Source organism: Mus musculus, chromosome 19, assembly GCF_000001635.26.
Source record: "Mus musculus strain C57BL/6J chromosome 19, GRCm38.p6 C57BL/6J".
Classification (NCBI taxonomy): Eukaryota; Metazoa; Chordata; class Mammalia; order Rodentia; family Muridae; genus Mus; species Mus musculus.
In genome coordinates, this window is record NC_000085.6 from 41,548,353 (window position 1) to 41,561,811 (window position 13,459).

The 13,459-nt window shown below is 37.1% G+C and overlaps 1 protein-coding gene across 2 annotated transcripts in view; it reads left to right on the forward strand.

Moving 5' to 3' along the window:
* Lcor (ligand dependent nuclear receptor corepressor) overlaps positions 1–13,459 on the forward strand; it is a 113,480-nt gene that overhangs the window by 65,671 nt on the left and 34,350 nt on the right. Inside the window, exons 1-3 of one of the 2 annotated variants that reach the window (NM_172154.4) lie at positions 1,287–4,384; positions 7,256–7,349; positions 9,959–11,429. In NM_172154.4, coding sequence (NP_742166.1) covers positions 4,147–4,384; positions 7,256–7,349; positions 9,959–10,928 — 1,302 coding nt within the window. In that variant the 5' untranslated portion in view covers positions 1,287–4,146 and the 3' untranslated portion in view covers positions 10,929–11,429. Of the gene's footprint in view, positions 1–1,286; positions 4,385–7,255; positions 7,350–9,958; positions 11,430–13,459 lie in introns of those variants that run through there. The other variant, NM_001370767.1, reaches the window with a different exon arrangement.

Consider the following 13,459-nt stretch of genomic DNA (forward strand, 5'->3'; position numbering starts at 1 on the left):
AAAAAAGTACTTTCATGAGTTTTATGACTATTTGATGGTTTTAATAAAGGATTGTGCATTGTTAGATGTGGCATCATACTTCTTTAATCTCATCAGCCAATCTCTTGTTCCTGCCAGCCTCGTCTGCATTATGAGGCCCATGCCTGTCAAGGCGACATACTTGAGGCCATCTGAAACAATGGTAGGGAGAAAGACATTTAAAGTAGCACCAAGTGGCTTATCATTCAAAACGTTCACAATGTTCTCCACTGGGGTGTGCAGGCAGGGTCCTTGCATGGTGAGTGGTCCTAGTAAGTAATTAGCCTTTAAAACTAAAGCTAGGAAGCCTTCTCCCAGTGCACACTTTCTACCTGCTCTTTGGTTAGGGGTATTGATGGTTAATCACAGCCAGTTGGTGCTCTCAGCGATATTATAGCCTACTTAGTTCCGTGCCTTTGTCCTAGAAGAATAACCTGGGTTACAGTTCTTACATGCTGTTCATAATGTTTACAGTAGGAATTCTTACCTTAAAATTGGTTTCAGGATTTCAAGTGATGAGATTTGAACGAAATTTGAGTTTGTATATTGGTTGTACACTGGTGTGAGGTGCTTAGAAAAAGGAATTGTTACTTTGGAATTGAAAGTTCTTTCTCTTTGCTTTATATCTTAATATTGTTACTTTATAGGTATTTTATTAATCTTGATGAAAATATCTCTGAAGTGGACATTTGTGTGCTGTAATGCCAAAAGCAGGCAATATCCAGGGAGGTGATGTGTTTTTCTGAAGAGAGAGGAGTCTGTATAGCTGAGGGTAGCTTTCTCTGTCCTAAATGCTAAACAGTGTAAAAGTGTTTGAGGTTTCACATTTTGGCATCTTTGTGGACCTTACCAGTTGAGAACCCTAATCTGAGAATTCAGATTTCAAACATTTTTGAATCTTATGTCAACACTTGGAAGATTGGAATTTCAGAGCACTTCGTGTTTCAGATTTTCACATTTGGCACACGTAGCCTTTAATTCCAGTAACTGGATTTAGTTTGTCCAAGGGCTGTAAATTGTGTATTTTAAATAATTTTGTGGAGTTTGGTACAACTAAGTAGGAATATACATGTCATAAAAGCAGACTTTGTGATTTGGCCTATGTAACAAGTTCTAAGAAGAGAATTATGCCTCTCAACAGACATAATCACATTCTCTCTTAGCCTGCTTTGCTACCTGAGTTAAAAGTGGGGTAATTCTGCCTTTAATCCCAACATTTGGGAGACAAAAAAACAAGTGGATCTCTGTGTTTGGGGGAGGGAGGGAGGGAGAGAGAGAGAGAGAGAGATGTGGGACAGGGGGCTCTCGCAAAGAAAGATTTATTTAATAATTTCTTAAAGTAGTATTTGCATTTTAAAATATACCACTGGCTGTGCTCTAACAGTTGGGTTTTGTTTTTTTTTTTTTTTTTCCTGTTCTGTCTTTTCCTGTCCTGTCCTTTCCTGTCTATATCAAGACAGGGTCTTAAAGTTCGCTATGTAAACCAGCCTGACCTCTAGTTTTCAGAGAGCTCCTTGCCTCTCTGCCTTGAGTACTGGGATAAAAGACGTGCCACCACATTTAGCTGTGGTGTGCTGTGCAGTGCTGTAGCAGTTTCATGTTTCTCTATAGGTTCTCTTCCAACTATATCTTATAATAATTGCTTTTACTTGACCCAGTTGAGAGTATTTCCCTAGACATGACCATGATTACAGAACTTTTTAAGTAAATCAAACAATGAATGCATTCAAGAAACTCCTAGTAGAAGATAGAGAACTTTAAATGGCAACAATGGGGGTCATATATACACATTGAATAGTTTGTCTTATGATTGTGGTGTTCATTCAATAAAGAAACAAGATACAATACTGGCTTTTAAACCTCCAAGGTAGAACCTAATAGTTCTTATTGTAAAATCTTTTACTCATCACAAAGCTCTTTAATAGTTAGCCAGATTCCCATAAATTGCTGTATTTTGCCACAGATTTGGAAGTTTTCAAATCTTTACATTCTTCTGCTTTCCCTGAGGTAAAAACATACCATTAATATATTGAAGTTTTGTATATTCTTCCACATGGAGATTAAATGTTATTTAGGGGAAATAGGTATTTCTATAACTATATTATAACTGTAAAATCAATAACTATTAATAAGAAAATTCAGAAACCGGGTATGATGGATGACACGTGCCTTTAATTCTGGATGGTATAAGTAGACAGATCACTGAGTTCCAGAGCAGCTGGGTCTACATAATGAGTTACAGGCCAACCAAGACTAAATAGTGAAACTCTGTTTCAACAAACAAACAAACAAGATTACCAATGTAGGGGAGGCTGGAGAGAGGGCTTAGCAGTTAAGAACACTTGCTGCTTCTGGCAGAGGACATGTGTTTAGACCTTGGCCTATTCATAGCCGCTCACAACTACTTGTAACTCCAGTTCCAGAAGACCTGATTGATGCCTTCTGTGACCTACACAGGCACCAGGCGTGGGTAGTAATTTATATTTATTTGTGTTAATTTATATTAATGTACATTTAACACACATACACAGGTACATTAAATGAGTGAAGAAAGGTTGCCTAGATGGTTTAAAAGGTAAGGGTGCATTTCCTGTTGAGCCTGACCACCCAGATTGAATCCCCGGCCGGGACTCTTATGATGAAAGGAGAAAATTGACTCCTGCAGGTTGTCCTCTGACCTCCAAATGTAACACACACACACACACATTGAGTGGATAAAAATATTTTAAAAGGCACTCTATGGCTCAAATTTTATTAAAATGTGATAAACATACAACTGGTTATACAAATGGAATCTTTTCTCTTTACTAAATATCTTTTTTTTTTTTACAAACTGATTGCAATACGAGTCTGTATTTATAGAGGAAATATAGGGTTACATTTCCAATATATTATGAACATTTATTTACTTTTTCTAGATAATTTTAACATATAAGAAAACTAAAGCCTTTGAGAACTCTTTTAAAGGCCTTGAAGAGGCCTTGGGGAATTAAATGTACCAATAGAACATTAAGGTTAGTAGTAGAGTTATACAGAAGTTTTATTAGTAGTTAAACTTTATTAGTACAAGTTTAGGTCATATTTCACTTGTTTTAAAGGTATTAGTTGGTAATTGATTTGATTGTTGTATTTCTTACTTAAATAAATTGAACAGACATTTTACATCAGACAAGATTAGGGCTACAGGAATCAACACATGCAGTTTCTAGGTAGTTATAGAAACATGAAGATAACAGGTTTGCACAGATGTTTTCCCTGTCATCCTAACCCCATTTGAACTTGATGGTCCGTCCTTTCCAGTTCTGAGAGAGTCAGTGGTTTCCTGTGCTCTTTGTTTTTAGTGAACATCGTCTAGACGTTGATTGCTTAGGTATTTATTTCTTTAATTTCCTAGCTGTTCTCTAAAGGTTGGCAGGTTATACTTAAAGAACTCATGGAAAAATTTCCGCTTTTGAAATGTGGTATTTAAACTTTAGCTAGGAGTTCTAAAACTGTTATTCCCAGACCGATAGTAGCTGACACCATTTCTCAAGGCCTTTCTCAAGCAATCTGAAACTCTGGGGACAGAGTCTTTCCATGGATCTTGAAATTACATCCTGGATCCTAAAGTTAAATGTTGTTTATGTCTTGCTATTCCTTTACTCGTTAAGAAGTAAATTAAAATATAAATTCATATAAATTCTGAAACCCATACTTGAACAATGTGAGGAGATAGTTAAGGGGGAAATCAAGGGTAAACTTGATGTTTTCTACACATGTTGACAGTAAGTGTTTGCTAAGAGAAGGCTGAGGTATTTCCATATCAGGTAAGTAATTTTACCCAGAAAATACCATTTGCTATCCCCTATTTAATTTTGTAATCCGAGCAGGTAAATTGTTTAGAAATATATGAACATTTTATTTTCAGTATCTACGATTGCTTTACCAATTAAGATTATAAATCAAATGAGGAATGAATGCAGTTGTTAGGATACTAGATTTTTAAGGAAAATTAAATTTTATGTTTTCTTAAAAGCTGTCTTTTTTCTTTCCTTAGTTTACTGTCCCACTTTAAAAGTAAATAAATCTTTGTTTACAGACAGTCCCTGGGTCTCCGACCCCAATATTCCCTTAGTGGCCCGTGAGATCATGCAGCGAATGATCCAACAATTTGCTGCTGAATATACCTCAAAAACTAGCTCTACTCAGGACCCCAGCCAGCCCAATAGCACAAAGAACCAAAGCCTGCCGAAAGCATCTCCAGTCACCACCTCTCCCACGGCTGCAACTACTCAGAACCCCGTGCTCAGCAAACTGCTCATGGCTGACCAAGACTCACCTCTGGACCTTACTGTCAGAAAGTCTCAGTCAGAACCTAGTGAACAAGGTATGGTTTGATGTCATGGTCTTCTCTACCCAATCAGAAGACTTTAATTTGGGGAGGAAAAAATTTATAAATAGGGCACCACTAACAAGAATAGGATAGAAAACAATGTGATTCTAGCTGGTCATGATTATATATATGCTCCTGTGTATCCCAGCTGCATGGGCTGAGGCAGGCAGATCACCTGAGGTCAAGGCCAACCTGGACAGTGTGGTGAGACCTGACTCTTAAAAATATAAATCATGTCTTTCTTAAATTGTTCTGACATTGAATGATAGAGAGGTACATTAGTGCATGGCAGTTATAATAGATACAGCATACAGGAAAGTGAGGGAGTTATTGCTAAACTTTAACGTGAGGGCAGTATAAAGTGGTTTCACTTTCTAAAACAATAGATTCTCAAAACTATAGAAAAGCAAGTTTCTCCATTTATCTTCAGTGTTTTACTATAAATTAGCACCTATCTGAGAAACATTCTTTGAATGGAAGTTACACTTTACAAATGAGATTAGTAAAAATATGTATTATAATTTCATAAGAGTATTAGGCCAGGTGCAGTGAAGCATTCCTTTAATCCCAGCATTTGGGAGACACAGGCAGGCAGATCTCTGTGAGTTTAAGTCCAGCCTCATCTACTAGGCCAGGGAGGACTACATAATGTGACCTATGTTTAAAAATAAAATAATATTATAAATAAAAGACAATATTGTTTAAATTGTTGGGTATAACATATATACATGTACTAAATTAAGGAAATGGCATGACGATGTTTCCAAGATAAGTATTACTGAGGATCCAAGTCAGTGGGAGCATTAAGAGGTTATGGGTTTTGTTCAGATGTTTCTTGAGTCTCTGAGGTGTATTTTAAATAGGTTAAGTCCCTGCCACTTTATGTTCTCACAAAGTGCTGTCAGCATTTTTGCAACCAATACACTTTTGAACTTCTACAAGTTATTATAATTGGTGGTGTCTTAGGGAAAGACTGTTTATTGTCTTCAAAACTTAAGAATAGCAGAAAATGTATGCCATGTATGGATTTACTGGTAAGAAATAACTTTTGATGAAAGAAAGAAATTTTTAAAAATAATTTCTTTAAAAACCTTTTTCTTATTTCAAGTAATATATGAAGATGTCCCCCTGTGTGAAGATGTATTTGAGTATGCCTGCCCTTTTTGTATACTGGAGGCCTCCTAGCTGCCTCTTCTGTTGACACTGACAGTGCACCTCGGTTACTGTGTTTACAAAGTTGTATCTTCTTGTTTTGTTTGTTTGTTTGATTTTTGTTTTTCCCGAGAGGGGTTCTCTGTGTACCCCCGGCTGTTGGATGGAACTCACTCTGTAGACCAGGCTGGGATTATAGGCGTGACCACTACTGCCCAGCATTTTTCTGTTCTATTGAGGATTTTTTTTTAATTGTTACTGTTTTTACTACAAAATGGCATTTTCACTAAAAATCTCTTGGCTCTAGATACTGTATAAAAGAGCAGCAATGTAGAGGTGTATGTATAGTGTTAGTAATGGAACATAATTGTAGTGACTGTCTTGGGTTAGAAATAGTCTAAGCATTTACTTTTTAGATCTCCACTTGGGTATTAGATATCTAATAGGTTGCTACAACAATTAGGTTTATAGAGGTTTTTTTGGTTGTTTTTTTTGTTGTTGTTGTTTTTTGTTTTTGTTTTTTTTTGTGGGGGGGGCAGTTGGTTTTTTTGAGACAGGGTTTCTCTGTATAGCCCTGGCTATCCTGGAACTCACTCTGTAGACCAGGTTGGCCTTGAACTCAGAAATCCGCCTGCCTCTGCCTCCCGAGTGCTGGGATCAAAGGCATGCGCCACCATGCCTTCTAAAAACAAAACTTTATATGGAGCTAGTTCTTTTAATTTTACAAATTTAGCTGTGTATTTACTTCTAACATCTTGAAATGGGGAGTCGCAATGTCCTCAGATGCACATTGTAAGTAAATCCCGACCAAGATTTATTTTTGGTATAGACACCAAGACCTTCCTGCTGCCCAATTAGAAATCAAATCAGAAGCTCTGAGTTATCTTTCTTTAACTCTATGGAATGGAAGCTTTGAAACTTGTCAAGTATAGCTGTCTATAAAGGGAAATTAACTTTGAAAACAAAATCTTTAATTTTACACATTAATAACACAAAATTGTAATTCACCTTGTTTTAGGCTCCATGGTTTTATAATATTAAGATATTTCCCACTAAATTGGAACACCGTTTTTAAAATATTTTGATTTTTTTTAAAAAGCCTTTTTCTTAAAATTTAACAATTGAAATTTGAATTTTCAAGATACATATTTTTGTATACATATTTTTGATATCAAAAGAATTGTTAAAATACACAAACTATTCATCCTTCAGATTATCTTGTATATACATGAAATATAATCAGATCATTTTTTAAAAACAATTTTCTGATTATAAATTTTCCACATTGAAGGTTCATGTGCTTTGGAGTTTGAAATAGATAGATCTTGAGGAATTTGTTTATGTTTTAAAAATATATTCATACATTTGAATAAAGGATTAGGAAATGAAGTATAATTATAATACAGAACTCATGCTATGAAACTGGTGTTTCCAAATTCTCAATATATCTTAGCATCTTCTATAATGTTTTACCTTTCTTTTGCCCTGTTGACAAGAAATTTTGCCCTGAGAAATACATGTATATTACATGTATAACATTATAATATGCTTTACTAAATTTATATTTCTTTGGGAGAAATCTACTTTGATTATTTTGAATTTAATACTTCAATATAACAAATATTGCTTAGGCTTATTTCCTAATTTTTAGTATATCCAGTTCACATTTGTTTTAGTTCTTAAGTCCTCAGGTATTTCTTTGTGTCTCTACAGACGGTGTACTTGACTTATCTACTAAGAAAAGTCCATGTGCTAGCAGCACTTCCCTGAGCCATTCTCCAGGCTGCTCCAGTACTCAAGGGAACGGGTAAGGGAAAACATTTATAGACTTCCACAGTTTACACAGATAATTCATCAAGGCTAATCAGCCAGCTTCCTTGAGCATTAAAAACCTTACCATTCAGATTAACAGTCTTACAGGTGAGTCGTTCATAAAATGGCTCAGTCGATCAATGAAGGACAAGTGTATTTGTAGTCTAAAATTAGCTAGCATAGATGAATTCTGCCAGTTTACTACATGCAGTAAAATTCACGAGTATCACAAGAGCACATCCTGGGGCCTTTCGTCAGGATTTTGGAGTGTGGAATCTGTGCTACACAATTCCAGTGTGTACAAGTGAAGACCTTACTATTTGTGTTCAAGTTGTTGAATGAAGAGTGGGCTCTAGTTTCTATTTGGTATCCCTAGTAAGGTGTGTGTTGCGTGTGTTTATTTTTGGTTGGTTGGTTTTGGTTTTTGATTTTATTGGCTGTCAATTTGAACTGCAGTTTTAATTCCATGGCAGTTCAGAAAATATAATTGTGGTTTGTTTGGTTTTTTTGTTTTTAGTAGAATATTGTAGGTAGATGAATAACCATTTTATGCTGTCAAACATTATATATTCAGTTTGATAACTCTTAATCCCACAGTGAATTCTGTGACTATTTACTTTATAGTGTAAGAATTACTTAATTCTCATGCCATGTATCAAGTAACCATTTTGATAAAGCAGATACCAATAAATATTTAGGCACCATATTAGAAATTTGCAACATCACCTAGATACAAAAAATTACTTTGAGTTTAGATCCATTAATAGTGTATTCCTTTAGCTTTCTAAGACTGTTGATGTGGGGAGGTTTTTAGACACTAAAGGAATGAATGGGCACTAAGTGGACTAATTCTTTTCACCCTAATCTTAGTATCTTCAAATTGAAGGATTCTTCTACTGACTTCTTTTAAAAAAAAAAAAAAAATCCCTTTATTTTTTCTTAAATCCCATTGTTTTCCTCCCTTCCTGCACTATTCAGTCTAAAAACGTTAACCTGTTTTCTCATGGTTAAATATAAGTTCTTCTCAGGATTTCATTGTGTATATATTAAATATAAGCCAGCATTATCCCAAGTTATTTGGGTCCCTTTTGATTCTACTTGGGTTTGTTTTATGGAAGATAAATTCAACAGCAGTATTGCCCGTCTTTCATTTGAGTATTCAATGTTACTGTGTTAATGGTGGCAGTAGTTTCTGTAAAATCTGGGGGGATATAGTTTGTTTATTACTTATTTGTATAAAATTACACTTTTGGGCCTGACTGATAGAATTATTTCTCTTGGGAATGCATTGTCAGCTACCAATCTTAAGATCAATAAAATTTCTCTATTATAAAAATTAAAACTTTATGAATTAGGGCCTGGGGTGATGGCTCAGCTGCTGAAGAGCCTGCCACACATGCATGACGACCTGAGTTTGGATCCCTACCACCCACAGGCAGCAGGGCTACCAACTATGTCTGTAATCCCATAGCAGGTGGGAGTGGGCAGAGACAGAAGGATCCCTGCCTATCGAATCTGTGAGCTCCAGGTTCACTAAGGAAAAAGTCTCCCACACATACCAGGAAGAAAAAAAAAGGACAGAATGACCAAGGAAGAAAGACATCTGACATACACAGTACCCCACAACAACAGCAAAGTCTTATGAGTAACGTTATAAGTAACTGACTTCAAACGTGATCTGGACATAGCATGTGGTGGTTTAAGGAGAAAGACTTTCCTTAAAGAAGATTGGCTACCAAGTTATTTATACTTCTGGTTATATTGACTCTAACTTAACAAAATTTGGGGGGGAAATAAAAAGTTACTTGGAGGAATTGTGGTATTTGTGTCTCTGCCTACAACCAATAGGGTTTTAATGAAGAAGTGTGGTAAGTTACAATGCAGCAGGTCTTGATTCCTCTTTGATTTCTTCCCCTTCTCGGGACGGGTTGCCATATGTAAGCTTTTCCCAAGCAGTACACAGAATGTCACTTGGAGTTGTTTATGTTTTAAAGATAAACATTAACTTGTCTGTGGGTTCCATGAGCGATCATCTGGGTGTCACCAGTGTGAATGCTGCCAGCTTCTTAGATAGTTGTTATGAATGTTGAATGCATTGCATTAAAAGAAATAATTTGGCTTACTCTTTTATTACTGTGCTTGTTTAGTGGTAACGTCACATTGGTAAACAGTTCTGTATAGATAATGGAGACACTAATGATTACTTTGTAATTAATGGTTAAGGTGCTATTTTCAAACAGTTGCGCGAAACTTTTTCTCCGAAAATTTGTGAACCCAGCCAGAGACTGCCAACAGGTTTAATTTTTCTTTGCCCAAAAAAACCTCATGAGTTTTTTTTTTTGTTGTTGTTGTTTATTTCTTTGTTTTGTTTTGATTTTTCCTTTTTTTCCCTGTTTTTTTTTCTTTTTGTGATCAAGTTTTTAAACTAACTGCTGAGACCATGTGTTTTTTTTTTATTTTTATTTTTTATTTTAGAGAAAAATAAATAAATAACACAAAGTGATGTTACCCAAGCAAGGCCTTCTAATAAAGGAGTGGTCCCCTCACCCGCCCCTCCCTTCCTGTGCGAGTCCTGCTCACATCAGTTTCCTTCCATCCAATTAGGCGACCTGGGAGACCCAGCCAGTACCGCCCAGATGGACTTCGGAGTGGTGATGGGGTACCTCCAAGAAGCTTACAGGATGGAACCAGGGAAGGCTTTGGACACTCCACATCACTCAAAGTTCCACTGGCTCGATCTCTGCAGATTAGTGAAGAACTACTGAGCAGAAACCAATTGTCCACGGCTGCCAGCCTTGGTCCGTCTGGATTACAGAATCACGGACAGCACTTAATCTTATCCAGGGAAGCCTCTTGGGCAAAACCTCACTATGAATTCAGCCTCAGCCGAATGAAGTTCAGGGGAAATGGTGCACTCAGCAACATTAGTGACCTTCCTTTCCTCGCAGAAAACTCTGCCTTCCCAAAAATGGCACATCAAACAAAACAAGATGGAAAAAGGGACATGAGCCATTCATCTCCTGTAGATTTAAAGATACCACAAGTTCGAGGAATGGATCTTTCTTGGGAGTCTCGCACTGGTGATCAGTACAGCTATAGCTCTTTGGTAATGGGTTCACAAACGGAGAGCGCGCTTAGTAAAAAATTAAGGGCTATTCTTCCAAAACAAAATAGAAAAAGCATGTTAGATGCTGGACCTGATTCTTGGGGCTCAGATGCTGAGCAGTCTACCTCTGGACAGCCATATCCCACATCGGATCAAGAAGGAGACCCTGGCTCCAAGCAGCCGCGGAAGAAAAGAGGGCGTTACAGACAGTACAACAGTGAGATACTGGAGGAAGCCATCTCGGTGGTTATGAGTGGAAAAATGAGTGTTTCCAAAGCTCAGAGTATTTATGGGATTCCCCACAGTACACTGGAGTACAAAGTAAAGGAGAGGCTGGGCACTTTGAAAAACCCTCCAAAGAAAAAGATGAAATTAATGAGGTCGGAGGGGCCAGATGTTTCTGTAAAGATTGAATTAGATCCCCAGGGAGAGGCAGCACAAAGTGCAAATGAATCAAAAACTGAGTAGAATATTGTAGAGTGCCAATTACTGTACAAACTGGGTGAGCACTACTGCACCGCTGTCAGCTGTCCCGCTGCACTGACTTCATTACTCTGACACTTGCTGCTTTGCAGGTTTTGCATTGCCTTGTGCACAGAGGTGAAAGGTGCATTCTGAATTTGCATATTTTAAATGTCCATGTGCAGTATGGCTCGGAATATTGTTTGGCCTTTTGCATGTTTCTCTACACAGAGAATTGAGTTACCTCACAAAGACCAGATACATGGAAGTGGACTCCTTGCCTGTAGAGCCCGCATGCTTTCCTTTGTTCTCTTTCTCTCTCTCTTCTTTTTTTTTTTTTCTTAAGTTATGTTTTCCTTTACCTTAAAAAAAAAATGAGGTGGGGAAAAAAACCCTTCTGGAATTCACCTCTGTCGTATTGGGAGCTTTATTGCTACAAATTGAAAAGCTATCTTACAAAATGATGACATTTTTCTTACATGATTCAACTAATTGAAGGGTTAAACTAAAAAAAAACATGATGAACCATTGCTTTAAGATATTTGGTTACTTGATAAATACTTGGGTCATATGCTTTATCGTTTTCTTTTCATTATTAAATTAGCAATGTCTTAGTGCTCACCCAGGGGCAAGGCGTGGAGATGTGCACACACTACCTTCAAACTGTTTCAGTTCGTCACTTGGAACACTACCTTTGCTGTAATTTCATTTAAAATTTTCTAAGGGTAGAATTTGCTCTCACCAACAAGTGAGATTATAGCCTTATCTCATGGAGGACCCGCTCCCTTCTTACTCAGGAGCAGTCAGGGTACATTTCATAAACAATGGAGGATGCCTCATTTCAGCAAGCTTCAGTTTGTTTATAGTTTTCAGTGGTTTTATAGAAGTGGTCATGTATTAACCAACAACTGAGTATTGTTGCAGCCATTAGTTCTAAGGAATCTAAGCTGTGCTTCCTGGGAGTCAGAGCACAGAGAGCAATGTGCATTAGTAATTATGGTGTGGCTAAAATGCTGCTTACACTTTCAGCCTTGATAATTTCTATATAGATGAAGGATCTGTGGTTTTGTTAAGAAGAAAAATCTCAATCCCGGTGGCCTAATATGATTAGGTTGCATGTTGATTCTGCTGATTGGTAGTTTAGCTCACTGGAGTTTCAGTTTAACTAATTCAGATACTGCTACAAGATTGGGAGAGGTTAGATTGTAGATTTTAGTTAATTTTGTTTAGGTGAACTCCCAACCCCGACCCCACCCCTTATTCTCATGGCATCCTGCATAAGGTCCCCTTCCTGGCCTTTTCTGGTTGGTTAGCACACATTTCAGGCCCTTGCCAATCATGTTTGTGCAAGCACTCCTTGAAGAATGGCTTATGCTTTGAGATGGGCACGTGAAATTGCAGTGATTTAAGTTTGGAAGATCGGTTTTGACAGACAATTGCAAGAATTCCTGATAAGTAAAGCCAGTGGAATGTAATCTTTACAATCATCAGATTAAAATTACTATTTTGTGCAAAGCAAAATCCACACCACACATATCCTATATGCTAGTCTTCTGAGAAAGGTGATTAGACCCTTCTAAATGCTTAGCCAAACCGTAAAATATTGACATTTCTGAGTAAAATAAAAAAGTAGCCAGTGTTCCTTAGGTTAAAATTGGTCATTCTGGGAGAGTACTAACAACTTGAGAAGTAGTGCGAATATGTCCAGATAGTCCTCAGGCACAGATTCCTGACTGAAAACTTTGAACCCATTAATTCAATTAGGTAAAAGATAGATTTCACTCACAACCTGTGAGTTCAAAGGTTAGGCACACCATTGCTGCTGTTAAAATTAAGACACTGCACATTTTTGACATAGGTTGGGTGTGGATTCCTCTTTTGATTTGGTTATTTTGTAAAGCAATTTAATCAGTGGATGACCGCCTGTTTCTTGGCTTTTTAGTCTCAACAGGCAAAGAGTTTGGTAATATTAATGTGACTGCAATATTTCCTAGCCTAGCTGGAAGTTGCAATAAAAACACAATATGAGATGCATGATTTTCATCTGCAATTGAAGGAAGTTGTGTGAGGTTTGCTGAAAGCAAAAGGCTAAGCTTATGAAGGAAAACCTCCTTTGTTCCCTCTCAGTTTGTTAGTAGACAGTTAGTTGCAGGCATGGTTCCTTTTTGTGCAATGCTGGGGTACTCAGTAGCCCAAGTTTGCTGCAAAAGATCCTTTGAGAATTTAACTTGTGCTTTTATTCCCTCTCAGAAAGACATCATTAAAGGCCCATCTGGAAATAAAATCTGGCCCTAAAAGTTGAGCCTTTGTACTTTCACTCTTCAGAGAGGTTTAACCCTTGTGGTAGTCTGTAGTGGTGTATGCGTTGAGTTATGTAACTTTTGTCAGTGTAGTGTAATGGGAGTGACCGTTTTACTAACATAACTATTTTCTATGTGTGTTTCAGTGGATGACAATCGAGCAGCAGAAAAATGGTGTGCCTACCCTTTAATGCTGCAGTTTAAATAAGAGAACTTGTATTGTGTCATTTCAGACTG